General features: G+C 44.5%; 1 protein-coding gene across 2 annotated transcripts in view; it reads right to left on the bottom strand.

Moving 5' to 3' along the window:
* Positions 1–17,000, bottom strand: part of ldlrap1b (low density lipoprotein receptor adaptor protein 1b) — a 59,632-nt gene that overhangs the window by 9,806 nt on the left and 32,826 nt on the right. For both annotated transcript variants that reach the window (XM_072677391.1, XM_072677392.1), the window contains exons 4-7: positions 12,997–13,111; positions 11,374–11,446; positions 5,768–5,854; positions 3,182–3,309 (exon numbers count right to left, since the gene is read on the bottom strand). In XM_072677391.1, coding sequence (XP_072533492.1) covers positions 3,182–3,309; positions 5,768–5,854; positions 11,374–11,446; positions 12,997–13,111 — 403 coding nt within the window. The remainder of the gene's footprint in view (positions 1–3,181; positions 3,310–5,767; positions 5,855–11,373; positions 11,447–12,996; positions 13,112–17,000) is intronic.

The following is a 17,000-nucleotide window of genomic DNA, read 5'->3' as shown; positions in this document are numbered from 1 at the left end:
ATCTCTTAAGTAACACATTAGCAAATGCCTGCACACACACACACACACACACAGACACGGACACACATCCACCCCAGCTGGTGTTCTCATAACAGGCTTACTCTTGATTGCTTTGGCCCTTTAACCTGCTGCCATTTCCCCAGCAACAACCGAAATGTCTCCGTTTCGCCTGGAGGAATACTCCTGAGCGTCTAATGATAACATTTTGATGACCGCTGGAGCCAGCGCCTTTAATCTGCATTATTTGTCCAGCCAAGCTACTCAAATAGCAGACTTTTGCAGGGTGGGGAGGGGAGTGGACACGGCGGAGCATATTGCACTGCTTTCTGAGTTAAAGACGCTGCTAAGCCAGACGGTTTGAAGGAGCGTTGAAGTAATGAGTGTAATGAGTGAGCTTGCACTCTGCCATTACTGGTGGTCTGGAGTCAGCTAATGATGGATCCGAACAGAAAAACTCTGAATGTACAGTAATGGATATGATTCATGAGCCCTTCCATCACTGCATCCTTAGAGAGGTTTTAGTTTTTGGTGTGTTTTTTTTTTGCCATTTGTTCCCCCTTTTTCTCCCAATTTGGTACTGCCAATTAACCCACCCTGTCATAACTCCCCCTGTCACTATCAATGCTCCGGACACTAGGAGGGTAAGGATTCCTCCGATACATATGAAGCCAGCCATCACATCTTTCCAACTGATTGCTGGGCAGCCGACACACTCTGACAGAAGCCTGTGCCAGCCAACATCACTTTAAGAGTGAGTGAGGGGAGAGAGTACCAGGTACCCACCTGGAGAGAGCACGGCCAAATGTGCTCCTTCGAATTCTGGACTTTGATGGCAAAGCAGCGTGATTTGAGATTCAAACTCCTGACCCCCTGACCATAGTGGTAGCGCATTAGACCAAGAGAGCCACTTGGAGGCCCCAGAGCTTTAGTTTTTGCAATGCATTGGTCAAACACATAATTGAGAAAACTATGAGAGCAGACCAGAGCATAGATACCATAACGGCCAATGGTGCTCTCTCGGATTTCTTTGATGGCAAAGCGGCATGACTCGAGATTCGGACTTACGGCCCACTGTGCCAAAGTGGAAGCGCATTAGACCGCTGAGCCCTAATGGATGGGTAAAACACATAATTGAAAAAAATATGAGAACAGCCCAAAGCACCCTGGCTTTTATCAGCTACATTCCTGTAAGTCTGAAACTGCACAAATCATTGATTGAGACATGGTTATAAATGAGGGGTGCTGAAGCAGACTGGATCATTAATTAACCTGAAAACAAGAACCAACCGCATGAGCTCATATTACGCTTCCAAAGCAGTTTACTTTACTGATCAATGGAGAGCCATTATCTCTTAACAACAGATAAAGCTGACAGTTTAGGCAGGTGCAATAACTGCACCCTCCACAGCACGCATCCGATTACCAAGGACGATGACTCCTGTACCAGTTGGCTCAAAACACACTTGGGACAATAAGCTTGTGATGAAGCAGATTTTCCCATTGGCTTCAATTGTAAATGTGTTTTAAGATCATAAAAACGATTATAAACCATTAGGATTGTCTTATCATGTTGACAAATGTTGGATTACTGAATTAGCAAACACTTCTATTCACAACATCATGTGAATTACCCCTGTATACACTCCCATTTGCACATTTTCCTGTATTCAGACTGTATTCACGTCCCAGACCTCCAAGAACGCAGAAGTAATTACAATTATGCTCCCAACCTCAATAAATTACAGCTGGTATGCAAATTAAGCTGTTTGCATGATTAATCGGTCCCCACCCACTGTTTTGGCACCCCCACAGGAACCCCCTAAATTACATATTAATATCTGAGCAATTTCCATGTGCCGGTCATTAAAGACCAGCAGATCTCTCACCCACAATACACCTTTCCAGTTTTCCACCTTCTATAGCTGTTCAAGTGTTAAAACACCAGCAAAAATCAGTTAATCAGTCCTGTGGTTTTGTGTGTGTGCGTTTAGCAAACATGGCTGTATAAGCGCGAAGCCTGCTGTGCAGTTTTATTTTTACGGTAATCAACAAGCTAATATTAGACAGTCCACATTCAAAAACCTCTGAAAGCATGCTCTATTATTTACATTCATTTGGTTGTTTTTTTTCCCACCTCTAACAGAACAGACTTAGAGTAAACTGAAGATGCCAACGTCAAATTCAGAAGGCAAAGTCTTCAACATTTCAAAAGGTTTACATTGCCATCTGGTCTCCAACGCATTCGCCTTTGATGTTTTTAATTATTATTCATTCCTTTGAATAACGCAATGCATCTCCTTTGTTTTATTAACCAACTGCAGTAGACAGGATTGTAAACAGTATATGCCAACGGGCCAGAACATTATGCCACCAAATCAGCTCACGGCTCACTCTACGGGCCCGTTTATACCTGGCATTAGCATGCGTTTAGCATCTGGATAGTCTGGGCCTACTTTGATCAGATGTCTGTTTACACTCCAGGGTGACCAATTGAGATCTGACTTTACTTTCCTGTGTTTTTTGTTAAAACGCTCACCAACATTTACACCATTTCCATTTGACTTCCTGTAAACAATGGTTTCTTAACAAAAATGCCCTGCTCTGGGAGACTGTGAACAGTTTATAGTGAACAGGTGAAGGTTCTTCTACAACACAGTAGAACGGTGGATTCTTGGATGCTGGTAGTATCCAACATCCAACACCAACATTCAAGCAGACCCTTGAAGTCTGGATCGACTTGTCGTTGTCTACACGTCTGTCCATAAGAAAGAAAACACTGTTTGACCAGACGATCTTCTTCCATTGCTCCAAGGTGAAGTCCTGACGTTCACATATCCATTGTAGGCACATTTAACCATGGACTAGGGTTAGCGTGGGCACTCTGACCGGACCGCTCTTGCAAAAATCGATGGACCTTGTGTGCACCCTATAACCCTGCAACAGGTTCGTGATTTTGTCAACGCCCAGCCATTTTTACAGCATCCAACTATGAGAACACACTGACTGCTTACTAATGTCTAATGCCATATCCCAGGCTGTGACACGCGCTGTTGTTACAATATAATCAGTAACATAATGTTTTGGCTCATCAGTCTATATCCAATCATATGTTAACAAAATAACAAAGAATAATAGAATCCTGCAGTCGTTATTCATCTGCTGAGCTCTTGCATGTTCTTACCCATACGGTGTTGTTGTTTTCTGTGCTGATGCTCTGTGCTGTGTGTGTGCGAGTGGCTTCCCGTCCTGAGTGTACCATCGCCATGATCGCTCCTTCCTCCAAGTTCAACAGATTTCCTGTAGCCACTTCTACACACAAACACACACAAACATATACAGATTAAAAACCTCACAGTTCTGCAAAGGCAGGGGGAACAAATCATCACAATAGACTAGGGATGCATAGATACCACTTTTTCCTTTCCAATACCGATACCAGATATTCAAGTATCTGCCGATACAGAGTACAGATACCGATACCAACACCAACTCTGACTTAAATACTCAATAGATGGCTAGAAATCCTGATAATTCTTAAAAAGAACATAGCATAGAAGCATAATCTTGCTAGGCTCCACCAAACAGCTTCTTATTTGGTGTTTAAAATTCACATTTCATTACAAGTACATGTCTCTACATACAAAGATACTAAACTTCAGTGTGTGGCCTTAAAACAAGCTGTTTTAGAACTAAAAAACACCACATGAAAAGAAAAGGTGCTAAAAGTTCCATTAAATGTCTGTTTAATGGTAATAACTATTTATGACTGACTGGTTGTATAAAGTATGGAAATCAAAATGTACGGCATCAGTAAGCTTTATGGTATTGGTGCTCTCTATTGCCGATACAATACTGTACCGATACTGTACCAATAAAACACTGTACTAATACTGTACCGATACAATATAGGTGCAACACTACAATAGACCATTACCACATTTCTGGTAAGTGGCCTTAAATGGCTCCTGGTTATGTTGTAATCAGTGGCTGAGGTTACTGTCCTTTCTTAAATACACCCATAACTTAACATTTACATTTACATTAAAGTATTTAGCAGACACTCTTCTCCAGAGCGACTTACAAAAGAGCTTCACTGTTTACTCAGAAAATACCCTTAGCTAGTTTGCATTGGCTAGGATCTAAAAGATGTATTAAGCTAAACTGTCTGTCTGCAGTTCAGAACCACAGTTAAACTGAACAACAATTCCCCATTTATCTGCTCTGGTGGCACACCTTGCACTCTCTGTTGCCTCTCCATTACCGTCCGTCAATCTCCGAATTAGATTCAGCAGCTCCTCTTTCACAAGCAGAGCAATTACCAGCAGCTCCCTGGAACAGTGACTAACAGTGAGAGGGATGGCTCATGTTCATGACCTTTCTGGTGGCTATGCCTCATTCATGGGGTACTGCAAAGTCATCCCTCTCGAATGACACTGAGGAAGGCAGTCTCTGGGTGTCCTGTATTGAGTGGATGGTCCCTTTCCATCGATGGACAAGGTAAAGAGGGCTGACGCAGCAAAAATGGGCTACAGACTGTAATTGTAAACCTACAATGCTGTCTAAAAGTCAGAGAACATAGTCATTTCAGTTTCTGTCAAAATTACAATCAAGCTCTACTCCTGCTCCAGATCTGAAAACATCCACAGGTGTTTGGGTCTGTCCTTCCACTGTAGATGTGGAGCTGGCCAAGAAGCTTGTGAAGCTACTGCTGTTCTCAGAACAATGGTCTAACCTTACCAGAGCCCAGACCTCAAACTCTTGATCCAAGTATTTGGATTGTAACCGTAACCGCTTCCCTGAAAGCTTGATGTTAAAAAAAGTATCCAGTCTTAATCCAGCCTTTACATTTCTGGGGAGGTGTACGTCAGGGCAGTGTTCCTTAACCCTGGTTCTGGTATATTTCCCACACTGAGTGTCGCACGAATGATGACGGAAGGGGCTCGCATTCCTAATATATATATATATATATATATATATATATATATATATATATATATATATATATATATATATATATAATATATACCACTGAATAATAGACTGACCTTAAGTCTGAACTTTGCAGGTGTGAGAACAACTCCCTGCCGATTTCTGTAGAAACACTGAAATGAGTCTCCTGAGAAGAAAGGAAGCTGTAATAAAGGTCGAGGGTGGAGCTCTAAACACTGAAACATCTGATTATAGTTTCAGTTGTTGTGGCTTCTGGGACATTTTCTGTTCAACATACGCTGTTTTGGAGCTTCATCTCCTCTATTACTCTTTTAAATCATCACTTGTTCATTTGACAAAAATAGATCTTGAACTGGCTACTGACTCCACACTGACCGACTTGGCAAGATGAAATATGTGCATGAGGCAGGATGGGTGTGCTTTACTGAGCAGTAGATGGAAGCGGCTTGTTTTTTGTACGAAAGCTCATCCAAATCTCATGCTGATCTAAACTGCGTTTGTGAAAATCCAGGGGTGATCTGCAGAATCAGCAAGCTGGCTCTATCACATGTGCACGGTGCAGTAAGTAAAGGTTACCAAAGTCTCTGTTACACAATCAGTGTCTAAAAACATAAAGGTGTAGAACAAACACAACCTGGCAGATCCACAAAGAACTCCTAGATGAAGGCCAAGGGAGAGCTAAAGGTAGAGTCAGTTTTTGATAGAGAGAGATATAGACAGTGGAAATGAAGGGAAAATGCAGGAGAGAGACACAGACAGACAGACAGACAGACAGACAGACAGACAGACAGACAGACAGACAGACAGACAGACTCACCGCCTTCTTTCAGACTGTCTGGATTCTCTGCATGAGGGATGCTGGCTACTTCACCTTCTGATCCTGACTTCACTCGCTTGTCTTTCTCTGAGGGAAGAGCAAAGGGGAGGTAAAGCCATGAGTGTTTACCAAAAGACTGGTAACATGATAAACATGAACCTATTGGCATCATGCTGCCTAATGCCAGGCGTGGGCTAGAGGGGTATAAAGCCCTCCAGCATTGAGCTGTGGAGCAGTGGAAGAACTGTGTTCTCTGGAATGATGGTATGATGGTGCTCCATCCAGTACTTTTGGGATGAGTTGGGGAGTTGGGGATGAGTTGGTGATCATCCAGCATTCTGACCTCACTAACACTCTAATGGCTTAATGCAATCAAATCCTCACATCACCTTCTTCTCTGGGCATTTTTCGAACCAGTTTGGAAGGCTAATTACGCAATTGCCTAGAAATCCCCCATCACTAGCAAAGCCCCCCAACACTAGAAGGGTGAAGACTAGCACTAGCATCTTCTCTGACATATGTTTAGCCAGACGCAGCTTCGCTAGTAACCAGCACGCTCCCAGCTCCGATACAACAGCTAACAGACGCCTGTGCTAACCAACATTAGACTGGGAGTGATGTGGGGAGAGAGCAATTGTGCTGACATCGGCTGCTGATGGCAAGCAGCATCACCCAGGGTTCCAACCAGCGATCATTGGATCAAATGGACAACGCCTTACTCCACTGGACCTCTCGGAGCCCAGTCCTTTGTTTAATACCCTTCATTTCGAAAGAAACAAAGAATGGCAGATGTCCCAACACTTTTGTCCATACAGCATAATATCAAAAACATTTGCTCAAAATGATTTCACACATAACAAAGCATTCGGTTGTGTCTCGCCCTGCCCTACCTAACCTGATACAGTTTCTGAGTCCTCAAGCACAGAAACAGGAACCTGTGGTTCTCTGGGTGTGTATCAGTGTGAGGATGGGTTCAAAGGCAAAGGTAGATGAGGGTGTATAATTATCCCAACACACACACACACACACACACACACACACACACACACACAGGTTTACTGGAACTATTACTGACTGAGGTGGCACATCAAACAAGCTATCTAGCCATGGCTCAAGGGCAGAGAGGAAGAGGGATACACATTTATAAGCCGTATAATTATCATTTATAGAGAGTGAATGCAGACCCTGTCAGTTCTGAAACGCTAAAGGGAATAGGTTAGCCAAAAAATGGTAAAGTACACGTGATAAATGTCAGCAAAAATCAATGTGGAGCCCATACAATGGAAAAACATCACACAAGTGGGTGTTTGTGAGGCTCCTAGATAGGCTATTGCTTAGGATACGACTTTCTGCCATACAATGTCCAAAACAAGCCAATCAGGACTGATTATGGAAGGACTGTAAGATCTTTACACTCATACCCTTTCATCTTCTGTTAGTCACACCAACACTTGTGTCCTTTTGCTCTCAGTGGGTGTATTATGAAAACTTATGAGTGGTGGAAAAGGCGACAAGCTCACAAAACCATCCTTCCCAGGAAAAATCTTTAGTACTTTTAGCATGAAAATTGATGCTGCATCCTGAGACTAAAATCCTGGGATAACTGCTGTTGAATTATTTGGTTCATGGAGTTCAACAAGTACACAAACTCAACCCCACAGACGTGCAATGCCTCTCAAAGACTTCACTTATCTAAAATAAAAACAACTGTATAAATAACAATCAACTGAAATTGGGGGACTTCAAGTGGCTCCGGTGAGACTATGACGATGACACTATGGCCTGGGGATCGCAAGTTTAAATCCTGGGTCATGCTGCTTTGCCATCAGCAGTCAGAGCCTGAAAAAGCACAATTGGCCATGTCCTCTCTCTCTGGGTTGGTAGATGGTGCGTTCTCCCCATCTCTCATCACTGCCATTGTGATGCTGGTCGGCACAGGCGTCTGTTGGCTGATGTGTCAGAGCTGGAGATCTGGCACTTTTCTCCCTAGTGGCCATTTGAAAAGAGGCGGTATCTGACTACATGTATCGCTGCCCGTCCTCACCCTCCGAGTGCCATGAGCACTGCAGTGTTTGGGGGGGGGGGGGTCCTAGTGGCTGGGTGGGCTCATTTGGGGGAGAAAATCGCCACAAAGCTTTAATACCACTTCTCTCATCTTCAAGTACTGAAGCCTAGTGTAAGACTAGTGTAAAATTTCAGGCAAACGCCCTATGGGATACACTGATGATGGCGGTGCTGGTGAAGAGGTGTGTGTGTATGTGTGTGTGTGTACAGTGAGTCCAAGAAGTATTTGATCCCTTGCTGATTTTCTTTGTTTGCCCACTAATAAAGACACTATCCTTCTGCACTTTTAATGGTAGATATATTCTAACATGGAGAGACAGAATATCAAGACAAAAATCCAGAATATAATTTTAAAGAATATATTTTAATTAATTTGTATTTCAATGAGGAAAATAAGTATTTGATCCCTCTTGCCAAACACACTCAATACTTAGTGGCAAAGCCTTTGTTTGCAAGCACAGCGGTGAGACGTTTGTTGTAGTTAACCACAAGTTTAGCACACACACCAGGGGGAATTTTGGCCCACTCTTCTTTGCAGATCCTCTCTAAATCATGAAGGTTGGTGGGCTGTCGCTTGGCAACTCTGACCTTCAGCTCCCTCCATAGATTTTCGATCGGATTGAGGTCTGGCGACTGGCTGGGCCACTCCATGACCTTAATGTGATTTTTCTTGAGCCAATCCTTTGTTGCCTTTGCTGTATGTTTAGGGTCGTTATCATGTTGGAAGACCCAACCACGGCCCATTTTCAGATCCCTGGCAGAGGGGAGGAGGTTGTCCCTCAGGATTGTGCGGTACATGGCTCCATCCATCTTCCCAGTGATGCGGTGAAGTAGCCCTGTACCCTTGGCAGAGAAACACCCCCAAAACATTATGCTTCCACCTCCATGCTTGACGGTGGGCACAGTGTTCTTGGGGTCATAGGCAGCATTTTTCTTCCTCCACACATGGCGGGTGGAGTTGAGGCCAAAAAGTTCAATTTTGGTCTCGTCTGACCACAAAACCTTCTCCCAATAACTTGGTTCATCTTTCAAATGATCATTGGCATACTTGAGGCGCGCCTCCACATGTGCTCTCTTCAGCAGGGGTACCTTTCGGGCACTGCAGGATGTGAATCCATTGTTGCGCAAAGTGTTGCCAATTGTTTCCTTGCAAACTGTGGTCCCAGCTGCCTTCAGGTCATTTGCTAACTCCTGCCGAGTGGTTGCAGGACGATTTCTGACTGTTCTCAGCATCATTGCCACCCCACGAGGCGAAATCTTCTTTGGAGCACCGGGCCGAGGTCTGTTGATTGTCATGTTATACTCTTTAAACTTTCTGATAATTGCACCAATAGTTGTTACTTTCACATCCAACACCTTACTAATCTTTTTGTAGCCCATTCCAGCTTTGTGAAGGTCAACAATTCTGACTCTGAGGTCCTGTGACAGCTCTTTGGTTTTACCCATGTTGGAGACTTGAAATCTGTGTGATCTGTCTGATTCTGTGGACAGGTGTTTTTCACACAAGTGATTAGTGAGAACAGGTGGCTTCAGGTCAGGTAACAAGTTGATTGGGAGTGTCTAACTGGTCTGTAAAAGCCAGAACTGCTAATGAATACTAAGGGATCAAATACTTATTTCACTCCATGAAATACAAATCAATTAATATATATTCCTTAGATTTATTTTCTGGATTTTCTTTTTAATATTCTGTCTCTCCATGTAAGAATACATCTACCATTAAAAGTATAGAATGATCATGTCTTTATTAGTGGGCCAACGAAGAAAATCAGCAAGGGATCAAATACTTCTTGGACTCACTGTATATATATATATATATATATATATATATATATAAAGAGAAGTGATCCAAGCTCCATCAGCTCTTTTATCATCCTACTGCTACCCACAGAGACTTTGTATCACCCAGGCAGACTCTGAGCTTTTAAGACTTTCGCTGGCCCTGAAAAGCAATATCAGTGCCTTTGATATCCCCATCAGTTACACAGACGCGTGTACACACACGCACAGATCTCACGCATGCATAGGATGAGACACCCAGCTCCAAGCCTCAGGAGGAAGAATGGGAAGACTGAGAAGGGAAAATGGAAATTATCACAACAAGGAAAGTCGAGCTAAGAGAAAGGGAGGATGTGGGCAAAACCGAGCCATAATTCAAAATGCCATTAATTTGAATATTTAAAAGCGACGCCTATGCAGTGACTTAAAAAAACTCTGTTAAAGCCTTGATTTCCCTGGGAATTGAATTATTAAAGGAAAAGGTACCTCATTTTAAACAGCATCAAAGCTTCTTGTCCGAGTCTTTGGAAAAAAAGGAGAAAGGGGGGGGGGGCTGCAGAACTGCCTGATGTATTAAAGGACGAGTAAACAATCTCTCCATCACCATCTCACTGAGAAAGGGATCAATGTGAGCTGTCACTGAGGTCTGACATATTTTTCCTCTTACCTCCAACCTTTTTTATCCATCCACTGTTTCTTTCCCCTCTCTAACTGTCTCTCTCTCTCTGCTTTGTAAGATAACGACATTGTCAACTTCTCCCTCTCTTTATTTTCGCTTCCTGTCTCTGTATCTGTCAAGGTACAGAGGTCTACCTGGATGTCAACTGTGCTGTCAAAACATCAGCAAGACACTATTTGTCCCCTTCATTTGTCCTTTACACAGATTCAGTCTTGATTCAGTTTCTAATTCTGCCATTCACGTTTACAGAGTTAGGTAGATCTGGGGTTTAGGTCCTGTGGAGGATTTGGGATTAAGAACTAAGGCTGCACCGCTGCAGCTGGCCGTTCCCAGTGCTGAGCACATTATACCATGGCCTCATACTTATTTTTTTTTTTTACTGTTGCAGATTTTTTTATGAAGCGATTTTCACTTTGTTAAAGAATTTTCTTGGTTAGAGTAAGAACGGCTCATCATATAAATTAAAATCAAGCCTCTAGTTTTAGTCCATTTCTAGGCCGATTCCAGACCAAAAAAGAAGCGGTCAGATGAGTGTTTGAAATCCTGGTGGAACGTCTTTAGGCTCCTGGTCATGCTTCTGCTTCATCAGCAAAGTGAGCTGTACAGTGAGGGCGCGAGGGGAGGAAAAGCACTGAAGAGTGTAAACTCCTTCATACGTATGCCACACACACTTTCAGGCTAGGTGTGAGCGCAGTGTGTGCACACATGCAGTTAATTATACGTTCTGCTGAGCTGTGGGAATCCCGGGGTCTGTCGTCAAGCTGCTGTTCCCCACCCCCCCGGTGCAGAAGATGCAGTCCCAGTCTCTTTAATTCAGTTCAATAGCATCAGTAAACACAGGAAATCTAGGTGTGACAAACACCCCCACCCACTAAACACACGCACCCACTTAACACACGCACCCGCGCACACGCACATCTGTAAAGCTGTCAGAAAAGACGGGGACTGGAAGATGTCAGTCATATGTTTAGGTAGCGAGGCTAAAACAGAAGAAGACAGAGAGGAGAAGACAGAGATGGGTGCACCGGGAGGGCATGAGATGTCAATCACCGGCTGCCGTTAAAGCCAGCCAGTTGGAGCGTACCTTCTTTGGCAGCCTGCCAGAACTCAAACGCCACCCTGAAGGCCTGCGCTACTGTTAAAGTCACCGCCTGCGCCTGGGAGAGCAAAAGAGAGAGAGAGAGAGTTTGTTAGTACATCTCCACACTTTATTAGGTTCGTTCCATAGCAGTGTAAGAGCCTGTGGAGGCAGAAGGATGGAGGATGTGCAGCAGCCAGAGCTAAGGGATGTTTGTGTGAGATACAGGGGTGTAACAACAGGCATTGTGGAAGCATAACTAACACAAACTTTATGTTTTATGATCCCAAAAAACAACAACAAAAAAACACAACACAATTTAAGGCTGTTCTAGATTGGAAAACTGTGTTTATCTTGGTATAGTTGAATAATGAAAGCTCAGTACACGAAACTGGCCGTGATGGCCCACCTGTCTGGCCTGACACGGACTACTGGTATACTGACAACCTGCCTCAGACTAGTTGCCCATCCTCCAGCTACTGCTACCTGCCTCGGAGCAGTCGCCCACCTTCCATTACCAACTACACTGAAGTTTAAATGGACTAACGGTTAATCTTCTGTATTTTACCATTAATCATCATCACTACCAGAGCTCTGAGTGTCAGCGTTCTAATGCTCTACCACTATAGCCTGGGGGTCGGGTGCAGCTGGATGGTTTGCCTGGTCTGATGACTGATGGATTGCCTGGTCACTCCGGGTGGGTAGATGGCGCTCTCTCCCCTCATCAAGTGATGTTGGTTGGCACAGGCATCTGTTAGCTGGTGCGTGCTTTACTCTGAGCTTTGACCCCCAAATTGTACACACGCACAGCCCCCTAGCGAAAGCCTTTCGTCACGTACAGCTGAGACGAATTTGATGTTGGTCTTTGCCACAACTGTGGACAGACCACCAGCACCAGACACAGCTAGTTATGTGAATACAGGTGACTACGTGAACCAGGTGAACCCGTGTCTGCAGAAGGGGAGCTCAAAAGCAGCACACAAAGAAGCGAAAGCAGGTATCCATGCTTAACTAACAGCTTATCCTAGTCAACCGGCTTTACCATGTCTGAAACTAGCTAAATATACTGAGAGGACAGCAAAACTATCGGATAAGACCCTGGAATAATTCGATCAAAACGGAGAGTGATGCAGCAGAACTGAATTTTCAACCACTTGGGGGCGCACTGGCCAGGAAAAGGTGCCATTAGCTTGACAAATCACTTGTTTTAGCACACTTCCACAAGGAGTATGTGATATCATGATCAGGTTCTGTTCTCAGTTACAGTGTAGCACATTCAAACAATGAAAATCAGACCAGATTAGATCAGTATAGCAGATATAGCAACCTCTTGTCTTGCAACCTCTGTATGGAAAAAAAGACGATCCCTTTGCCTTGAGACTGGGGATGAAGTATCCCTAAACAAGCCAGTAAATAAGTGTGTATTTCCAGTGTATCTTCAGTCCCACTCAACTCCCCTTCCTCTCATTCTTCTCTGAAAGTGTAGACAACTAATTTAGCAAAGGGAAGGAAAGACAGGGAGTGGCCACATGAAGATCTCTCCAGAGATCACACCACTACACACCCAGTAGAGACATCCAAAAGGAATAAAACACACACACACACACACACACATCTACAAAGACTCACCACTTTCTTTTTGGTGCAGAGGAAGGCATGACACTCCAGCGTTTCATTGCGCTGGCTTTGAGCGATGTAGGCGAAAACTTTATCATGCATCTTATCAGCTGTACAGTAGGAGATCCTGCAGAGACAAGTATGAGGTTTAGAGGGGGGCAAAAGAACCAACAGTTCACCAAGATCACACAATACTTTCCAACTACACTAGCTGTCAAAAAGAAGTGCTCACATTCCTTTCTGCGCAAGTTTAAAAAAGTAAAAAGTCACAACATAAGACAACGCAAGATATCGTACAATTCATTTAGGGAGATTTAGGGCATGATTTCCAAATTGGTAAGCTTCTGAGGTGCTCTCTAAAGGGTGGTCTGAGAAGGGACAAACAACATACCAGCACAAAGCTCACTGATGGCCTCATGCTAACCAGGCAACCTTTCTATTCTTGAGCCTGCATGCTCCTGTCCATGTGCTTTCAACAGTGGGCAGGGGTATGCAAGCACCAAAAGAAGGAGGTTGTGGGGCTTGGAGTGGCTCAGTGTTGCACTACCACTATGGCCCGGGGTTGAGAGTTCCAATCCCGAGCCATGCCGCTTTGCCATCAGCGGCCGCTCCCTCCCCTCATCACTCTTAGGCGATGTTGTCGTCTGGCCATAGCAATTTAGCCCTCGTCAAAGTAACCCTGGTCTTTAAGCCTGCCCATTACCCCTACAACCAACTCAGACCACAACTATGAGAAACAACTGTTGGACTGGTCCTATCCACCAGATATCCTAGCCCTATCCTAGCCCTAGCACTACGCCAATCGGACAGCACCAAAGACAGGGACATGCTGAGCGAAATGAATACAAACACTAAAAGGGATCACTACAGCTTTCTGAAGTCTAGGCCTACTAAGCCTTTAAGCCAAAGCTCCAATCTCATTTTATAACTCCTCAATCTCTCAATTCCACACCCAGTGAGAACATGACTCGCACGCCCACACGGACACGCACACACAACTGCACATAAAGGGATGCTGACAGCAGACGGTGATGACCTCATCTCCTCATTGTGCACAGCTGTGTTTTGGCCCCTCTGTGCACATATATACGTCATCACCAGAGCTGCTAGAGCTGCTACATGTCTTGCCAGGTGCTTTACCTCCAAACACATAATTGTACATCCACCAGTACTTAAAATTACCTTCCTGCTGCTTCACACTACCTAACCCTAAACCAATCCATCCTGTGGACTAGGACAGTTTCCATCCCTCCCAAGTTCAGCAGTTTGATTTCTACTCGGTTTTGCAAGAGCTTCCCTAAAAAAAAGAGCTCCCCCCCATTCATAACTTCCCAAGAACTAGCATTGCTCCTGACACTTGGACATGTGTCTCCGTCCATACATGCATTGCCAGTCACAGCCTCTTTTCGAACTGCTTGGCGGCCGGCACGCTCTGAGGAAAGCACCAGGTCCCCAGCTCCACCGCATATGCCAGTGCCAGCCAACATCGCTTAGGAGTCATAAGGGGAATGGAGAGCGCCATCCAACCACCCACCAATAGAGAGCACAGCCAGTTGTGCTCTCTGAGACTCTGGCTGCTGATGGCAAATCTGCATGGCTCGGGTTGACTGGTTACATCTAGTCTTCACATCACATCTTCTATCCTGATTCTTCTTTTCATCTTTATTAATAGAAGCGTTTTCAGTACTCAGCTTGCCCTTCAAAATGAATGACAGATAGCCATCATAGCAGGAGCACAAAGCAGCAAGGTGGGCTGATTGATGGATGGCAGCCATTTACCAAGGATTGCCCAACTCGCACAAGAGCACTGACTCTTACACAAAGCAGGCCTCGGTCAGACTCATTCAGAGCAGGTACTGAACGGTAAGGAATTTAGGGTGCCCATGTACCACAACTGACTGTTGGTCATATATTCATATCTCCCCCTCATTTGGACTCAACTGAGTACTATAAACAAATACCACATACTTCGCAATTGGGACGCACCCACCTCTATTCCCCTAGTGTCCATTCCCACCCACTAGCTAGGACTCCCTCTAACGCTTCCAACTCGTGAACTAGTGAAGGCCAGGGTGTTCTTTCTCTGAGTCACATGAAGTCAGCCAACAAGCATCTCCCCAAGCAGCTGTTAACGTAACATCATTAAGCAACTCAATGTTCTTTAAGGAGAACACCAACTGCCAGATCTGTTACCTCACCTGAACTGGCTGGAGCCCAGGAGATCAGAACATTCGATCTTGGCCCTCATTGACACTCGTGTGCCAACTCGCGTATCGTGGCTTGATCTCAACAAGTCACTGCTTGTATTCAGTGGAGGCGCTGTAGTGCAACCGATCTTTCTAGCATACTTTACTGGCAAGCATTGTGCTAAGGAGATGAGGAGATATGCTGGGTAGGACTGCATGTCTGATCACCGGTGAAGCCACAGCTATCCTTGCTTAGGAGTCCAAGAGTGTATAAGTGCTACAAGAGAATTGTGCAGCACCAATTACTGCTATACATTTACCTTGCATCCACCAATATGTGAAGAAGCTGGCAGTGTCACTCACCTCTACTTGTAATGCACACGAACAAGGAGTTTTAGAAATACCCAGCAAGACTGATCATTTTAAGCATCCTAAGAGGTGCATTGGTAAGGTGTGTGTGTGTGTGTGTGTGTGTGTGTGTGTGTGTGTGTGTGTGTTTATGGTTTGCTTGTCTGTCTCTGGTGCTATTAATGGCTCTAGGCCCAGGTGAGTCTCACACAGACAACACACAGAAGGAGATTGATGGGAAGTCCTTGTACACTCGCCAGCCTCCCTGCACTCTCTGAAAACCTCCAGGCTGTGACCGCTTCAATCCAGGCTGGCAAGCTCCAGTCCTAGGAGGCCACAGGGTACCATGGCCCACTCCATCACAGTGCTACTAAAACACTGGGGGAATGACTAACTGCTAGTATGTGACATGTGAAGTGCCAGCACATCTTTTTTTTTAAACTGCCGCTAATATAATTACATACAATGGGGGGGAGTGGGGGAGCCATCCCACCTGCCCACAGAGACTGAGGCTAGTTATGTTCTCTTCGCCAACACCTGGCCAAATCCGCTACTTACCCCAGTTTATTTATGCCACCACTCCAAACAGATCACTTTTGCTTTACAGTTGATCTAAATCTAGCATGATAGCGCTAATAATCACTACACTGCCCACCCCAGGATGCTTTTCCCACCCATCATCATGGTGGACCAGAGTAATACATCAAGCCCTTTATAAGCTGAACCAGGTCCATTATTCCATGGGACTGTGTTTCTTCAGGTTTGACACCTTAAGTGATGGATGGCGACGCTTAGAAGAAGCAATCTCCGCTCCCCTGTTTTGTCCCAGCCTGAGAGAAAACAAGGCCACGCTGATGCCACACAGAGCGTTTCTATTCCAGGCAGTGGAGGTTTTCAAGCTCCTCCACAAGCACAAGCAGGAGTAAAACAAAGCTTTCTGTGATGACAATTGTCATTTTGATGCCTCGCTGTACCTGGTGAAAAATGAACAAACCCTGGAAAAACACGTTTCGCCGTTTTTAGAGAAGGATTGTGTTATACAACACTGACTCCATCGTCACAAAATGGGATTAGAATAGCTCAACGAGCCCCGCATTTTTTAATACGAGGCAAAGCAAGGAAAGTTTTTCAAAGGTCATTCAAAGTGCTTTACACAAATAATAAGATAAAATAATTAAATGCATATATAGTTAATGTAAAGTGCAAGTCTTTTGGTTCCACCGGTGTGTCATAATCTTGGTTAAAACTCTGACAACAGTGTTCTGAATGAGCTGAAGCTGTTTAATGCTCTTTTTGTGGGAGGGTAAAAGGTAGAAGGCCACTGCAGTAGTCAGCAATATTCTGCTGGAGATGAAAGCATGGATGAGCTTCTCTGGGTCGAATTGGGACAATGGCTCATTTAACTGAAGGACTTTTGCCTCATTCCATTATTTGTGCTTATGTGAGTCCCCTATCCCCTTAAACTTAAGAAAGACAATTTTT

The sequence above is a fragment of the Salminus brasiliensis genome, chromosome 4 (assembly GCF_030463535.1).
Source record: "Salminus brasiliensis chromosome 4, fSalBra1.hap2, whole genome shotgun sequence".
Taxonomy (NCBI): Eukaryota; Metazoa; Chordata; class Actinopteri; order Characiformes; family Bryconidae; genus Salminus; species Salminus brasiliensis.
This window is presented reverse-complemented; position numbering and strand designations above follow the sequence as displayed.